The following is a 15,675-nucleotide window of genomic DNA, read 5'->3' on the forward strand; positions in this document are numbered from 1 at the left end:
CTGCCAAAGAATCCTAAAATATTACCTTAAGCCGCCTATAGCTACAGTAAGCATAAATTACCTTATAGATATGTCAGGTGAAGTTTGATGCATCAGCTTTTTCAAGCAAATATTTTATCAGGGTAGAAGGTTATTTCAACATATTTTATACTATCTATTAGTAAGTATTTGTGTAAGTATTTGGAAGGAGCTTATGGATAGCATGATCTATTTTTAAGCTTATTTTTACATACTAACCTATCGAAACAACTTCAATAGAGCTTACATTAAGTCCTACCTATCCAATCATAGAAACAGTTTGTCAATAACAACTAGCCCGGTAAGTGATTATTGAGAACTTCTTAAAGCATTTACCTCTTGCAATAAGCAGAAATGAGAAAATGGAGCACTCACCACAAGCAAATTAATTAGGAGAAGATTGAAACTTACCATTTTCAAGCCCTTCAAATGCTGCTTTTTAACTTCTCCAGGTTGACATGGATGGCATGCAAGTCGTGATGCAATTCAATGGTTGAAGAAGTTGACACCCAGTGTTTTGGTCAGGCATTTCCCTTCTGAAACCAAATCATCATCTCAAAACATGAAATACAACTAAACATTGAATCAGGTTTATAATTAACTCGGAAAATGAGTCGTCAAATCTTTATTAAATTATTAATACTTGTAATGGCCTGACTCCGAAAAAACATTTCCAACCTTTTGCTGCATAATGTTTCCTTCCTAATATAGGTTTTGTTGTGTCTGTTTCCATATGAATGGCCATAAAGGAAACCATTTATTAATAGACTCATGCAGTAAGAAAACTTTAAATTCACATGACTCAATAAATATATACCTTTATATAAAGATGAAAAACCACACTTTTTGATTTCAACAAATTGAAATCAAATAAAAAACCTCAATATGGGAGTCATCTTATCAGTCATCCAATGGTTTCAGTTTACATTTTACATTTTACAACTCACACCTGAAAAAACGTAAAATGAAGAACCTTAAGCAAATGATATTGATCAAACAATTAATGAATTGAAAAGGAAGTGAAATTGAGAGAATGATGAAGAAATGGACCTTGGAGAGGATTGAGAGCATCAGAAGAATGAATTCCCTAGAATACAAAAAAGGTCCATAGCCAAAAAGAAGATTTAATATTAAGGAGATCTCAACAAACTCATCATTTGTTAGGAAGCCCTATTCCAGAACCTGAACAAGTTGACATAAAAGTTGAAGACGGACAAAAAGAGGAAGAAGAGGGCATGGCTAATCAAGATACCATTAACATTGCCAATTATCAAACAAGAAACATCATAGATTATAATTGTTTTATCCTAATGCCATGAATACCAGTGTCATATGATAAGACATCATTGTCTCCCAGTTTGAATTCAAGCATAAGTGATACAAATTATTGGACAATACTCAAGTGTTGCGACATATGATCCTAATCTACATTTGAAATAATTTCTTGAAATTGCGAACAATTTCAAAATCTCTAAGATAATTGATGACACATTAGGCTCAAATTGTTTCCTTACTCTATAATGGGTCGTTCTAATAATTGGCTCAATTTCTTATAATTAAATTTTATAGCCACATGGAATAATTTAAATTAAAGATTTTTAGCCATATAATTTTTTCCTTCCTAAAAAATATCAAAATGAGAAACAAATTAAATTAGTTTATTTCAACAAGGGAGGATGAATCTTTATTTGTTGCTTGAAAAAGATTTAAGGAGCTGTGGAGCATCTAATTTTTGTACAATTGAATACTTTCTACAATGATCTTATGTCATCTTAAAGATACATGTTAGAAGCATCTTCTGATGGAGTTTTATTATCCAAGTTATATACTGAGAGTATGAAATTGATTGAAAGTATCACAAGTCACAACCATGAACCAACATGGTCAAAGACCAATAACATAAGCTACATGTAGCAAGAGGCTATATGGAATTCATAAAGTCAGTGAATCAACTGCTTTTGGCGAACAAATCGCCCATATCATAAAACCATATTTATGACACCACCTTACACGTCAATTGCTAAATCAATGAAAATAATTTAATGTATAAAAAAATAAATTATTAAATTCCAACTTTTGACCAAACCAAAGAAAAGTGATAACAAATTATAAAATCCAAAAATGTTTCAAAATGTGACTGAAGAAAATATTGATATTTAATAAATGTTTTAACAGCAAGAGTCCGTGTAGAAGAAAGAAAAGAAATAACAATGTGTTATTAATTTTTTGGTTTGTGAAGCATACAAGATATTGTCATGAGAGATGCTATTAGAGTATTAGTATTAATTAAATAATATAAATAAAAAAATATTTATATTAAATTGAAATTTGAATGTATAATTTACTTTAGTAAAAAGTTGAAGGAAGAAAATATAGGAATGCGAACATAGCAGTTTGATTTAAATTTCATTATAATAATTATAATTATTTTGATTTATATTTTGAGTAAAGTCTAATTTAAATATTTGAAAAGAATTCTGCCATCCAATTAGTGTTTTTAAAAAAAAAAAAAAAAACTGGAACACAAGTCTTTTTCTTAGAGATTAATCTTCCAAATTTTGACACATATTGCTAACATAAGTTTTCACTCTTATATTTATTTTACAAATAATAAATTATATCCTTTCATTTCTTTGTCACATTCATCACACAATATTTGCTCTGAACTGTGTTTCCCGAAGCGAAAACCAGTTACTAGTTTTCAAAACTGTTATATAAATATTTTAGAAAATAAACATAGTTTAGCAAACAATTTATAAAAATATGACAATTGATTTTCAAACGTTATTAATGCAATCGCGATCACGTTGTGCGTTTTTTCAATGAGAGAAAAAATTGGCACCACATACCAAAATGAGAACAATTAGCAACGCGTATTCCAAGTCATACTCATATTGTCAAGTCTTCCCATTTTTGTCTTATTCTTGTCTATTCTTCATTTCACTCACATATTTGTTTCTGAATGCGAGAAGTAATTATAACAACAAGCTGAGTTTCATTACTTTGGCTGAGAAAAAAAAAAGACAATAATGAGTATTCTCAAGTTAGTTACATTACTCTTTGTTGTGAATGGAGCAGTTGGTTGCTTAGAGAATGAGAGACAAGCTCTTCGTCAATTGAAGGCAAGCCTGACGTTGGATGCCGACACTTTCTTTTTGCCTAGTTGGGCCAGTAAGAGTGATGATTGCTGTGCATGGGAAGGAATCCGCTGTAACAATCAAACTGGACATGTTGAAATCTTTCATCTTAGTCCTCCTCAGTTTGGTGCTTTTCCAGGCGAGATCAACGCATCTTTGGTGGAGTTGAGACATTTAAAATATTTCAACATTAGTGGGAACCGGTTTTTATTCAATACTTTCCGTGAATTGTTTGGTTCTTTAACCAACTTGAGAATCCTTGATCTTTCCGACAATTTCCTGGAGGGTACAATCCCTCATCATCTTGGAAATCTCTCTCATTTGCAGCACCTTGATCTTTCAGACAATTTCCTGGACGGTACAATCCCTCGTCATCTTGGAAATCTCTCTCATTTGCAGTACCTTGATCTTTCAGGGAGCGGTCTTGTTGGAATCATTCCTCACCAACTTGGAAGCCTTTCAAGTTTACAAGAGCTTTATCTAGGATACAATTTCGGACTCAAATTCGAAGATAAGAACAATCACGTTGGAGGTCAGTGGCTTTCTAATCTCACTCTTTTAACCCATCTTGACTTGAGTACCATACCCAATCTCAATTCTTCTCATGCCTGGATGCAAACGATCGCCAAGCTTCCAAAAATACAAGAATTAAAGCTATCTACCTGTGCTCTTTCAGATCTTTATCTACATTCTCTGTCCCATTCACTATTCAATTTTTCTACTTCTCTTGCAATCCTTGACCTTTCATTCAATACCTTCTCTTCGTCCAAAATATTTGAATGGGTGTTTAATGCCACCTCTAACTTAATTGACCTTGATCTTAGTGATAACAAATTCAATGGCACCATTCTATATGATTTTGGCAACATACAAAACCCTCTTGAACGTCTCGACTTGTCGAATAATGAACTACAAGGTGGAGTTCCAGAATCTATTAGACATATATGTACGTTACAGTCATTGGATCTTGATATTACCAAGTTGAATGAAGACATTTCAACCATTCTACACAAATTGTCTGGTTGTGCAAGATACTCGCTGCAACATTTGAGTTTATTTTACAACCAAATTACTGGAACATTGCCTAATCTTTCAATATTCCCATCTCTAATAACACTCGACCTTTCAAGCAATATGTTAAGTGGGAAGGTTCCGGATGAAATTCCAAAATCATTGGAGTCTTTGATATTTTATTCAAATTCTTTAGAAGGCGGAATTCCAAAATCAATTGGAAACCTATGTTCATTAAGGTCGCTAGATCTGTCAAGAAACAAGCTGAGTGAGGATCTTTCAGTGATACTTCATAATTTATCTTTTGGGTGTGCAAAAGATTCACTGCAAGAATTAAACTTGGAAAGCAACCAAATTATTGGCACGGTACCTGACATGTCAATGTTCTCATCTTTAGGAACTCTCCACCTATCCAACAATTCATTAAGGAGGATACTACAAATTTCAACATTCCCCTATCATTTAGAAAGTCTATACTTGGATTTTAATGATTTGGAAGGTGTGATCACAGACTCCCAATTTGGAAACATGTCCATGTTAAAGGAATTATACTTGAATGAAAACTCATTGTCTCTCGTATTTCCTGAAAATTGGGTGCCAGCTTTTCAATTGAATACCATTGAGCTAAGGTCATGTATGTTAGGGCCTAGTTTTCCAAAATGGTTGCAGAGTCAAAAACTTCTTCAACGGATAGACATTTCTAATGCTAAAATTTCAGATGCAGTTCCAGTATGGTTTTGGACTCAAACAAAAAATTTAAATTTCATGAATATTTCATACAATAATCTGTTTGGCACAATTCCAAATTTGCCCATAAGATTTTCTGAAGGTTGTGAAGTATTTATGGATTCAAATCAATTTGAAGGTTCAATCCCCCTGTTTTTGCGAAGTGCAACATTTCTACGGCTGTCCAAGAACAAATTTTCCGATACTCGTTTATTTTTATGTTCTAACAATTCAATTGATAGATTGCGCCAATTGGATATATCAAAGAATCAACTATCCAATCAGCTCCATGATTGTTGGAGTCATTTGAAATCAATGGAATTTCTAGATTTGAGTGACAATACTTTGTCTGGTGAAGTACCATCCTCAATGGGATCATTACTTGCACTTAAGGTGTTGATATTGCGTAACAATACCTTCACTGGGAAGTTGCCTGTCTCCTTGATAAATTGCACAGGACTGATCATGCTTGATGTTGGAGATAATAGATTCTCCGGACCAATTCCGTATTGGTTAGGACAACAATTGCAAATGTTAAGCTTACGAAGGAATCAATTTTATGGAAATCTTCCGCGGAGTCTTTGTTACTTAACAAACATTCAGTTGTTGGACCTCTCTGAAAACAACCTGTCAGGACAAATTTTCAAATGCATAAAGAATTTTTCTTCCATGACTCAAAAGATTTCCTCAACTAGAGAAGAAGGCTTATACATAGATTTCTCACGTGGACCTGGAATTATTCAGAAATCTAACAGCTATGATTTGATTACTGTGTTGATGTGGAAAGGTGAAGAACGATTGTTCAAGAATAATAAGCTTATTTTGAGGAGTATTGATATTTCAAGCAATCAATTGATGGGAGACATTCCAAAAGAAATAGGAAACTTGATCGAATTGGTGTCACTGAATTTGTCAAACAACAATTTGACCGGAGAAATTACTTCAGAGATTGGAAGGTTAACATCACTTGAATTTCTTGACTTGTCAAGAAACCATTTCTTTGGTCCAATTCCTCCTTCTCTAGCTCAAATTGATCGTTTGTCCATGTTGAATCTTTCCTATAACAATCTTTCTGGAAGAATTCCAATTGGCACACAATTACAAAGTTTCGATGCATCAAGTTATGAAGGGAATGTTGGTCTTTGTGGAAAACCACTTGACAAAAATTGTCCAGGAGATGAAGAAGATACACCTCAGAAACCAGAAACAAATGAAGAAAGTAGTCCTCTAGAAGATAAAAAACCAATTTATTTGAGTGTGGCATTGGGATTTATCACAGGATTTTGGGGACTGTGGGGATCTTTGTTTCTCATCAGGACTTGGAGACATACATATGTCTTGTTCTTGAACAACATAGTTGATACAATGTATGTGTTTATGGTGCTGAATGGAATTAAATTTCAAAGGTGGCTCGGAGGTTTGCAGGTAACCCTTTCATTTTCCCTCTTTCACACTAGCTTACATAGCTTCATTTCATAATTACCTGACACGTTAATTAGGTCTACAAGTCAATATCATGATCACAATTTTCTTATAGCCTTATTGTTAAATAAGTTAAGTTTGAGCTTACAACAGCGTTCTGTTACATCTAAATTATAAATGTTAAAATTTTTTTTGATAAGACAAATGGTTAAATTTTTTCAAGCAGTATTTTACCTTAAAATTTAAATTTGAAAATCTATGATATTTAAGAGATATGAATAGCTTATATATTGCTCAGACACATGGTTCATTCATTTCTATGATTATTTTATTTCACTTAAACTCAAGCATGTTCTTTGATCACTTTGTAATTTCCACAGGAAAAGTTTTTCTAAGCACCACCAATAGAATCACGTGAGGTTTTGTTGAAGAAAGGTAGCAGAAAAATAAAGGAATTCAGAGTTCTTTGTCAAGTATTAGTAATTTACATCACCAATTTCTGAAGCATATACATGTTATATATGTTGTGAGACAAATAATGTTATTGTCAAAGAAAAATACATGTTTTAAAATCTTGTTATTGAGATATTGTAATGATTGCACTCTTGGTTCTTCAGTTTTCCAATATTGTTGTTATAAAGTTATTGAAAAAATAATATGACTGTTGTGAATCACCATTTTATGTTTGTGATTCTTGACATAACTATTACTATGAAGTATGGATCATGGAAGTTTGAATAGGAAATGAAATAAAGTTGATTATAAGTAAATAATGTGATATATAATTACATCTAATTATTTTTATGGTAACTGAAATAGGGAAGATGCATTATGCTCACTAATGAGATGTTTATGTGTATTTATTTCCATAATATGCCAGTCATAATTTCTTTAGAATTCTAGCCTTTTAGAATATAATCAGTAACAAATATATATATTGAAAGTTACGAAACACATAATAACCCACCAAGATGCACTCATTACTTTTACATGATCATTATGCATCATCATCAATAGCCATCACCATAGGCTCAAAAACTATGTCGTTATTAATATGGACAGTTGAACCAGAGATGGTTAGGTTTTATTTTTTATTTTAGAAAATAATGTATAATCTTCTTTTAATTTTTAATATTTTATCTATTTTAATTTGGTCATACAAAATTGATTAAGATTTACTATTGTTTCAACACAAATAAAATTAAATAATTTTAAATTAAATTTGTAAGACAATATTTTATTTTTAATATAATTCTTAAATCACATAAATATAAAAAGTAATTATTTTTATTATGTTGTTCAAGAAGGTATTAAAATTAGTAAATTTAATTCACGCTGTTAAAATGATAAAAAGTAATATGAAATTTATCAATATTAACTAAGGATTAAATAAATAAAGTTAATATATTTAGTTTTATATTATTTATAAATTTTATTGAAGAAATTTATTGATGGTTACTTTTATTTAAAATAAAATTAATAAAAGTTTTTTTAATATATATATAAATATATATATATATATATATATATATATATATATATATATATATATATATATATATATATATATATATATATATATATATATATATATATATATATAATTATTTATATATAATTATTTATATATAATTATTTATTTAAAAAAATTATTGTAAATTTTGACTTAGGCTTCCTTCCAAATTCATTTAGCCGGCCCAGATTCTAATGTTCTAATGAAACAAATAGAATGTACTTGATTTGTTGCACTATTCCTCGTCAACGGTTTATTCATTACTCACTGTCAAGTCTTTCCATTGAGTCTTCCTCTCATTCCTATTTTGTTTATGAATGTCATAAGTTTAGTTTTTATTACTTTAACAGAAAACATATATGAAGATGATGAGCACTAGTGTTGCATGTATTCTCAAGTTAGTTGCATTACTCTTTGTTGCGGTGTTGAAGTTGTTTGCGAATGAAGCTGTTGGTTGCTTAGAGAACGAGAGACACGCTCTCCTTCAGTTGAAAGCCAGCCTGACTTCGGATTATGACACTTCCCTTTTGTCTACATGGGATAGTAAAAGTGAGGATTGTTGTGCATGGGAAGGAATTGGTTGTAACAATCAAACTGGACATGTTGAAATGTTTCATCTTAGTCCTCCTCGGTTCGGTTATTTTCCAGGCCAGATCAACACATCATTGATGGAGTTGAGTCATTTAACATATTTGAACATTAGTGGGAATCAGTTTTCAAACAGAATTTTTTCAGAATTATTTGGTTCACTTACCAACTTGAGATTCCTTGACCTCCAAGATTCATTTCATGGTGGAAGAATTCCAAATGATGTTGCTCATCTTTCACACTTGCAATATCTTGATCTATCATGGAATAACCTGGACGACACAATCCCTCATCAACTTGGAAATCTCTCTTATTTGAAACATCTTGATCTCAGACAGAATTTTGGCCTTGTTGGGGCAATCCCTCGTCAACTTGGAAATCTCTCTCATTTGCAGTACCTTGATCTTTCAGGAAATTCTCTTGTTGGAACTATTCCTCATCAACTTGGAAGCCTTTCAAGTTTACAAGAGCTTCATATTGGAGACAATATAAGACTCAATGTTGGAGGTCAGTGGCTTTCTAATCTCACTCTTTTAACCCATCTTGACTTGAGTGGCATACCCAATCTCAATTCTTCTCATATCTGGCTGCAAATGATTACTAAGCTACCTAATATACAAGAATTGAAACTCTCTGGTTGTGACCTTTCCGATCTTTACCTTCATTCTCTGTCCCATTCACGGTTGAACTTTTCTACTTCTCTTGCAATCCTTGACCTTTCATATAATGCCTTTTCATCTTCTAAAATATTTGAATGGGTGTTTAGTGCCACCTCTAACTTAACTGAGCTTGATCTTAGTTATAACAAATTCAATGGCACCATTCCATATGATTTTAGCAACATACAAAACCCTCTCGAACGTCTCGACTTGTCTAGTAATGAACTACAAGGTGGAATTCCAGAATTTATTAGACATATGTGTATGTTACAGTCATTGCATCTTGATGTTAGCAACTTGAATGAAGACATTTCAACTATTCTACACAAATTGTCAGGCTGTGCAAGATACTCGCTGCAACATTTGAGTTTACGTTCCAACCAACTCACTGGATCAATGCCTAATCTTTCAATACTCCCATCTCTAATAACAATTGACCTTTCAAGCAATATGTTAAGTGGGAAGGTTCCGGATGGAATTTCAAAATCATTGGAGACTTTGACATTTAAATCAAATTATTTAGAAGGAGGAATTCCAAAATCATTTGGTAACCTATGTTCGTTAAAGTTGCTTGACCTTTCAAGTAATAAACTGAGTGAAGATCTTTCAGTGATACTTCAAAATTTATCTAGTGGTTGTGCAAAGTACTCATTGCAAGAATTATATTTGGCTAGAAATCAAATTAGTGGCACAGTACCCATCATGGCTGGGTTCTCATCATTAGTGCGTTTGAAATTTGAAGACAACATTTTAGAAGGTGAGATCACTGACACTCACTTTGACAACATGACCATGTTAAAGGATTTAAACTTGAATGACAATTCATTGTCACTAATATTCAGTGAAAATTGGGTCCCAACTTTTCAATTGTCTAACTTACGTTTAAGGTCTTGTACTGTTGGATATAGTTTTCCAAAATGGTTGCGAAGTCAAAAAGATCTTCAAGAACTGGACATTTCTAATGCTAGAATCTCAGATGTAGTTCCAATGTGGTTTTGGACTCAAGCAACAAATATAGCGTTCATGAATTTTTCCTACAATAATCTCATTGGTAGAATTCCAAATTTGCCTATAAGATTTCGTGAAGGTTGTCAAGTAATGCTGGAATCTAATCAATTTGAAGGTTCAATTCCTTTGTTTTTTCGCAGTGCATTATTGCTTCTGTTGTCGAAGAATAAATTTTCTGAAACTCCTTTGTTCTTATGTGTTAATACTACAACTTATAGAATGAGGACATTAGACATATCAAATAATCAATTCTCAGGGCAGCTTCCTGATTGTTGGAGCAATTTGAAAGAATTGAAATATCTAGATTTGAGTGACAATACTCTCTCAGGTGAAGTTCCTTCGTCAATGGGATCATTACTTGAACTTAAGGTATTGATATTGCGAAACAATAGCTTCACTAGGAAGTTGCCTTTGCCCTTGAAAAATTGCACAGAACTAATCATGCTAGATGTTGGAGATAATAATTTCTCAGGACCAATACCGTATTGGTTAGGACAACAATTGCAAATGTTAAGCTTACGAAGGAACCGATTCTATGGAATTCTTCCTGAGAGTCTTTGTTTCTTAACAAATATTCAGTTGTTGGATCTCTCAGAAAACAATTTATCAGGACAAATTTTAAAATGCTTGAAGAATTTTTCCGCATTGTCTCAAAATGTTTCCTCAACTAGTGGCATAGACTCTGTTTTATTTTACACAGTTGAAGCTATAGATAGTATTTATGGCTTTGATTTGAATGCATTATTGACATGGAAAGGTGCAGAGAGACAATTCAAGAATAATAAGCTTATTTTGAGGAGCATTGATCTTTCAAGCAATCAATTGATGGGAGACATTCCAAAGGAAATAGGAAACTTGATCGAATTGGTGTCACTGAATTTATCAAACAACAATTTAACCGGAGAAATTACTTCAGAGATTGGAAGGTTAACATCACTTGAATTTCTTGACCTGTCAAGAAACCATTTATATGGTCTAATTCCTTCTTCTCTAACTCAAATTGATCGTCTGACCATGCTGGATCTATCGGATAACAACCTGTCTGGAAGAATTCCAATCAGCACGCAATTGCAGAGTTTTGATGCATCAAGTTATGAGGGAAATGTTGATCTTTGTGGGAAACCGCTTGATAAAAAATGTCCTGGAGATGAAGAAATTGCGCATCAGAAACCTGAACTATATGAAGAAAGTGTACCAGAAGATAAAAAACCAATTTATTTGAGTGTGGCATTGGGATTTATCACAGGATTTTGGGGACTTTGGGGATCATTGTTTCTCATCAGGACTTGGAGACATACATATGTGTTGTTCTTGAACAGCATAGTTGACACAATGTATGTGTTTATGGTGCTGAAAGGAATTAAATTTCAAAGGTGGATTAGAGCTTTGCAGGTAACCTTTTCCTTCTTTCACTCTAGCTTACATATATTATATTAAGACATATCAATAGCTTATACTTAAGTATGTTCTTTTAAAGTTCATATTATTTTAAAGTTGCTCAGGCATATGGTTCATTTATTTCACTTAAACTCAAGCATGTTTTAAATGACTTTGTAATTTCCACAGGAAAAGTTTTTCTAAGCATCTCCAATAGAATCATGTGCGACTTTGTTGAAGAAATTAAGGTAGCAGAAATAAAGGAATTAATTCAGAGTTCTCTGTCAACTATTAGTAATTTACATCACCAATTTCTGAATCATATACATGTTATATATGTTGTAAGAATAATAATGTTATTGTCAAAGAGAAAAAAAACATGTTTTATAATCTTGTTAATGAGGTACTGTAATGACTGCACTCTTAGTCCTTCAGTTTTCCAATATTGTGTTGTAATAAAGTTATTGAAAAAATAATATGATTGTTGTGAATCACCATTTTATGTTTGTATTTCTTGATATATGGAGTATACATTGAACAACTAATTATTTTTATGGTAACTGAAATAGGGAAGATGCATTATGCTCACTGATGAGATGTTCATGTGTAGTTATTTCCATAAATGCGAGACATAACTTGTTTAGAATTCTATGTACTAATTGTTCTCATATGGGTGTGGGAATGCTATGTACTGTGGTGGCACTTTTTTCTTTCAGAGATATGAATGATTGCTGATGCATTATTAACGTTTCAAAAACTGTTATTCATTTTTTAAGTTTCTTTTGCTAAACTATTTTTACAATATAGTTTGGAAAATTTGTTACTGGTTTCGGAGAAACACAGTTCAGAGCAAATCTTGGTTCTTAGTTTCAAAAAGAGAAAAAACTGGTCAGTAATACAGGGTTTTTAATTTGTTGAATCTAAAATTAAACCAAATTTGTGTTGATTCAAGGAGATTGAAGGATAGAGTTAGAATGAGGGCGAAAAAACTGAGAGTAACCGTATCTTTTATTTGCGTTTTCGGTTGAATTTTGTGGTGATGGGAGATGTGGCTCTGGCTGCTGATTTATCTCACGTGCACCCCTTTATGTGTTTCATCTTTTATTTGTTTTTATTATATAAATCCTTTCAGTGCCACGTGTCTGCGCTGGGTACCTTGGATCGTCATTTTCTTAATTACTTTGAATTTAATCCAACGCCTTTCATCCCCAAGTCAGCTTTGAATTATTTGTTTGTGCTTATGTTATGGGCCTCATTCATTTTTATTTGCACTCCATTTTCAATCCAACACCACCTCTATTTTGGATGGGTGGGGCAGTTCAATTAGCATTTTTGTTAGTTGAGTAAGTGGGGTGTAAGTTGTTAGTCCAACGTTCAATTATTGGCGGCAGTATTTTTTTTTATTTTCTTTTAAAATGTAAATAGATTATTTATATTTATAAATCAATAATTTTTAAAAATAAAAAAATAAAAAAATAAAAAAAACCACCTCTATTTCTATTTGTTTTTTAATTTTCAAATATAATAAAAAAGTTTTGTTTATTTTAGTTAATAAATTAATTAATTAATTATGATTTTAATTAATTAACTTTGTTAATTAAAATGAATTAGTTTGATTAATCAATTGAATTAACTTTTAATTGGTTATTAGCTTGTTAATTAATTTCATATTAGATTAATTAATTTTGCTAAAATTAAAATGTCACTTCACTTGATTAATTAAGTAAATTGACCCCTTTCTAAATCAAACTTCTTTCAAGAATCAAAACCATTAAATAACTTGCACCTTTATTTCATGTTATATCATTTTGTTGGGTTTGATTGTTTGGTTTGTATTTTACTTTTATATTATCTTGTTGATTTTATTTGCATAATATTTCTAATGGATAATTGTATCCTCATTCTCATGAAGTGTAATAATTTTACTTGCTAATTTTACTTGCTTTTTATCTTTGCCTTTAATAAACTAGTTCTTGAATGAATTAATTAAATAATTTGGCATCTTACAAGAAATTTTTTCAAAAAAACAAAAACGTTTATCCAACGTCAAGCGATCTTTTCCAATCAAATTCAATCGAACATTCACAAGTACTTGATCAAACGTCAAGTATTTTCTCATCGTTCATTCAAATATTTCCATAAATAATTAGCACTTGATCCAACGTTAAGTTGCTTGCAAATATTTTTCTCAATAAAATCGAAAGACAAAGTGACAATTGGTCCAGACATTTTGAATACATTGATCTTTCACCTTAAAATACCTTAATGAAACTATGATAACAACTGACAATTGGATGCACATCCTTTTGAATATCTTGGATAAATGAGTGCTTAGTGCACACATATGCTCAAACGTTTATTAAAATTCCGCAAAGATTAATTTTCATAAACATGGATGATAAGTGACAATTGGTGCACACATTTTGAATACCTTGGATAAAAGAGCGTTTGGTGCACACCTATGCTCAAACATTTACTTAAGGTCATATAAGATCAATTTCAACACATTCCAACTTTTTTGTCTTTTTGCGTTTCAATTCAAAACCTTTTCATAAAACGAAAGACACTCCGTCCATTCCTCGATGATGCAAACAACGCTTCCACATATGAATATCAAACGTTTTCCATCTCGAATGAGATGATGGCAAGAATTTGTGCAGATCTAGATTCATTCATCCATTCTAGAAGTGATGCAAATGTTCAATTATCCTTGTTTTGGGCATCAATATTTTCCGTTCGAATGCGACTTAAGAATATTTCGCTAAAATGAACCAACAAACAAACATTTGCTACCCAAAACTACATATCCTTGAGTTCTCCATCGCACTTTGAGATACGTAGGAGCAGAATTTTGAAATTTTTTCAAGCATAATAATAAAAAATCCAAAACATTTTCTTTCTCTCTTTTCTCTCATAATAAATAGAAGATCGCAAGTAACTTAAGCTAATATTCATTTGCAAAACTAATTAAATGAATCCCGTTAAGTAAAATGGATGTGAGGGGTGCTAGACTTCCAAATTCACTCTTGGTTGCGATGACCATTTTCTTTTCTTTCGTGGGTTTTATCGATATTTTCTTTTTCCTTTTAAAATAAATAAAGTTCGGTGGAAACTTTATTGTATTTCAAGTGTGTGATACTCTCAGGTATTTTTTGTGTCGCGTCACGTGACAAGGCCTTTTTTCTCTTGCTTGAATCACTTAATTGTGCCATAAATAAGTCTAAATGTGCACACCATGAAAAGTGGGTGTAGCACATATTTATCTATTTTATATGAATAAACTTAGAAATTCTTGTAATTCAAATATGGATAGTTGATAAGGTAAGTTGCGATAGACGACCACAACCTTGTATCCTGCTTTATTTATCTGTTAAACTTTATTTCAAACTGCACTAAACAAACCAATCATTGCAATCACTTTAGCTTAACACTGTTAGGGTAAACTTTAGTAATCATACACATATCCCTATGGGCTTGATCTTAGTATACTACTTGATAACATTGTGCACTTGCAGTTTGGCAACGTCAATTATGCATAGTAGATATTGTTAACAATGCATACCTAAAACCTTGTTTCATTCTACAAAAAAATGTGAGCAGAGCGAGTCCGTTAGCACTATACCACCTTAGCTTAAAAATTATAAAAATCTATGTTAATGTATGTGCCATCAAAAACCTGTAAAAAAACATAACGACCATATGAGAGTATGCAGGCCTAAAACTTTATCGTGCCTCACAAAATAGTGTGGGCATAATGGGGATTTCTCGACGGACTCGGTTTTCCACCCCTTCCGGTGGTAGGTATAGGCTAACTATATAAAATTGTAGGTAAATTACCTTGTTTTCGTACCACCAAGTGTATTTCATGTTTAAGGCTGCCAAGTTATTAGAGTCAAATAATTTGAGTTATTGGGCAGTTTGGAGTAAAGTTATTGAGTTGTTTAGAGTAATGAGTAGACCATGTTGATCTTGTTCAGGTTTCTGAATTAATTGATTACCTTGTTGATGATTAACTGTTGATGAATAATTGTTGATGAGTAATGTTTAATAAATTATATAATCATATGTATTAAGTTGAGTTATAATTATATATTATGTTGAATTGAGTAGTTCAGATGAGGAACTACAGTGCTCGCCTGATATTTGCATAGTTGAGGGTTCAAATGAATAATATTTGTTGGGTGGTGTATTTGATGTTGTTCATTACATATCATGC

At 31.9% G+C, this 15,675-nt stretch overlaps 2 protein-coding genes across 3 annotated transcripts; both read left to right on the top strand.

Annotated features, from left to right (window-relative positions):
- Positions 1–2,918: 2,918 nt before the first annotated feature.
- Positions 2,919–7,075, top strand: LOC131621109 (receptor-like protein EIX1). Of its 2 annotated transcripts, XM_058892327.1 has the most exons (3): positions 2,919–4,296; positions 4,363–6,317; positions 6,695–7,075. In XM_058892327.1, the coding sequence occupies exons 1-3, from the start codon at positions 3,048–3,050 to the stop codon at positions 6,707–6,709; spliced, it is 3,219 nt and encodes a 1,072-aa protein (XP_058748310.1). In that variant the 5' UTR covers positions 2,919–3,047; the 3' UTR covers positions 6,710–7,075. The 2 variants fall into 2 exon arrangements, with proteins under 2 accessions (XP_058748310.1, XP_058748309.1); XM_058892326.1 differs by having other exon boundaries at positions 2,920–6,317; positions 6,695–7,074.
- A 1,008-nt stretch (positions 7,076–8,083) lies between these two features.
- On the top strand, positions 8,084–12,326 carry LOC131619599 (receptor-like protein EIX1). Its single transcript, XM_058890679.1, has 2 exons — positions 8,084–11,474; positions 12,267–12,326. Exons 1-2 carry the CDS (start codon positions 8,187–8,189, stop codon positions 12,324–12,326), a joined length of 3,348 nt encoding a protein of 1,115 aa, XP_058746662.1. The 5' UTR covers positions 8,084–8,186.
- Positions 12,327–15,675: the final 3,349 nt, after the last annotated feature.

This window comes from Vicia villosa, linkage group LG7, assembly GCF_029867415.1.
Source record: "Vicia villosa cultivar HV-30 ecotype Madison, WI linkage group LG7, Vvil1.0, whole genome shotgun sequence".
Taxonomy (NCBI): Eukaryota; Viridiplantae; Streptophyta; class Magnoliopsida; order Fabales; family Fabaceae; genus Vicia; species Vicia villosa.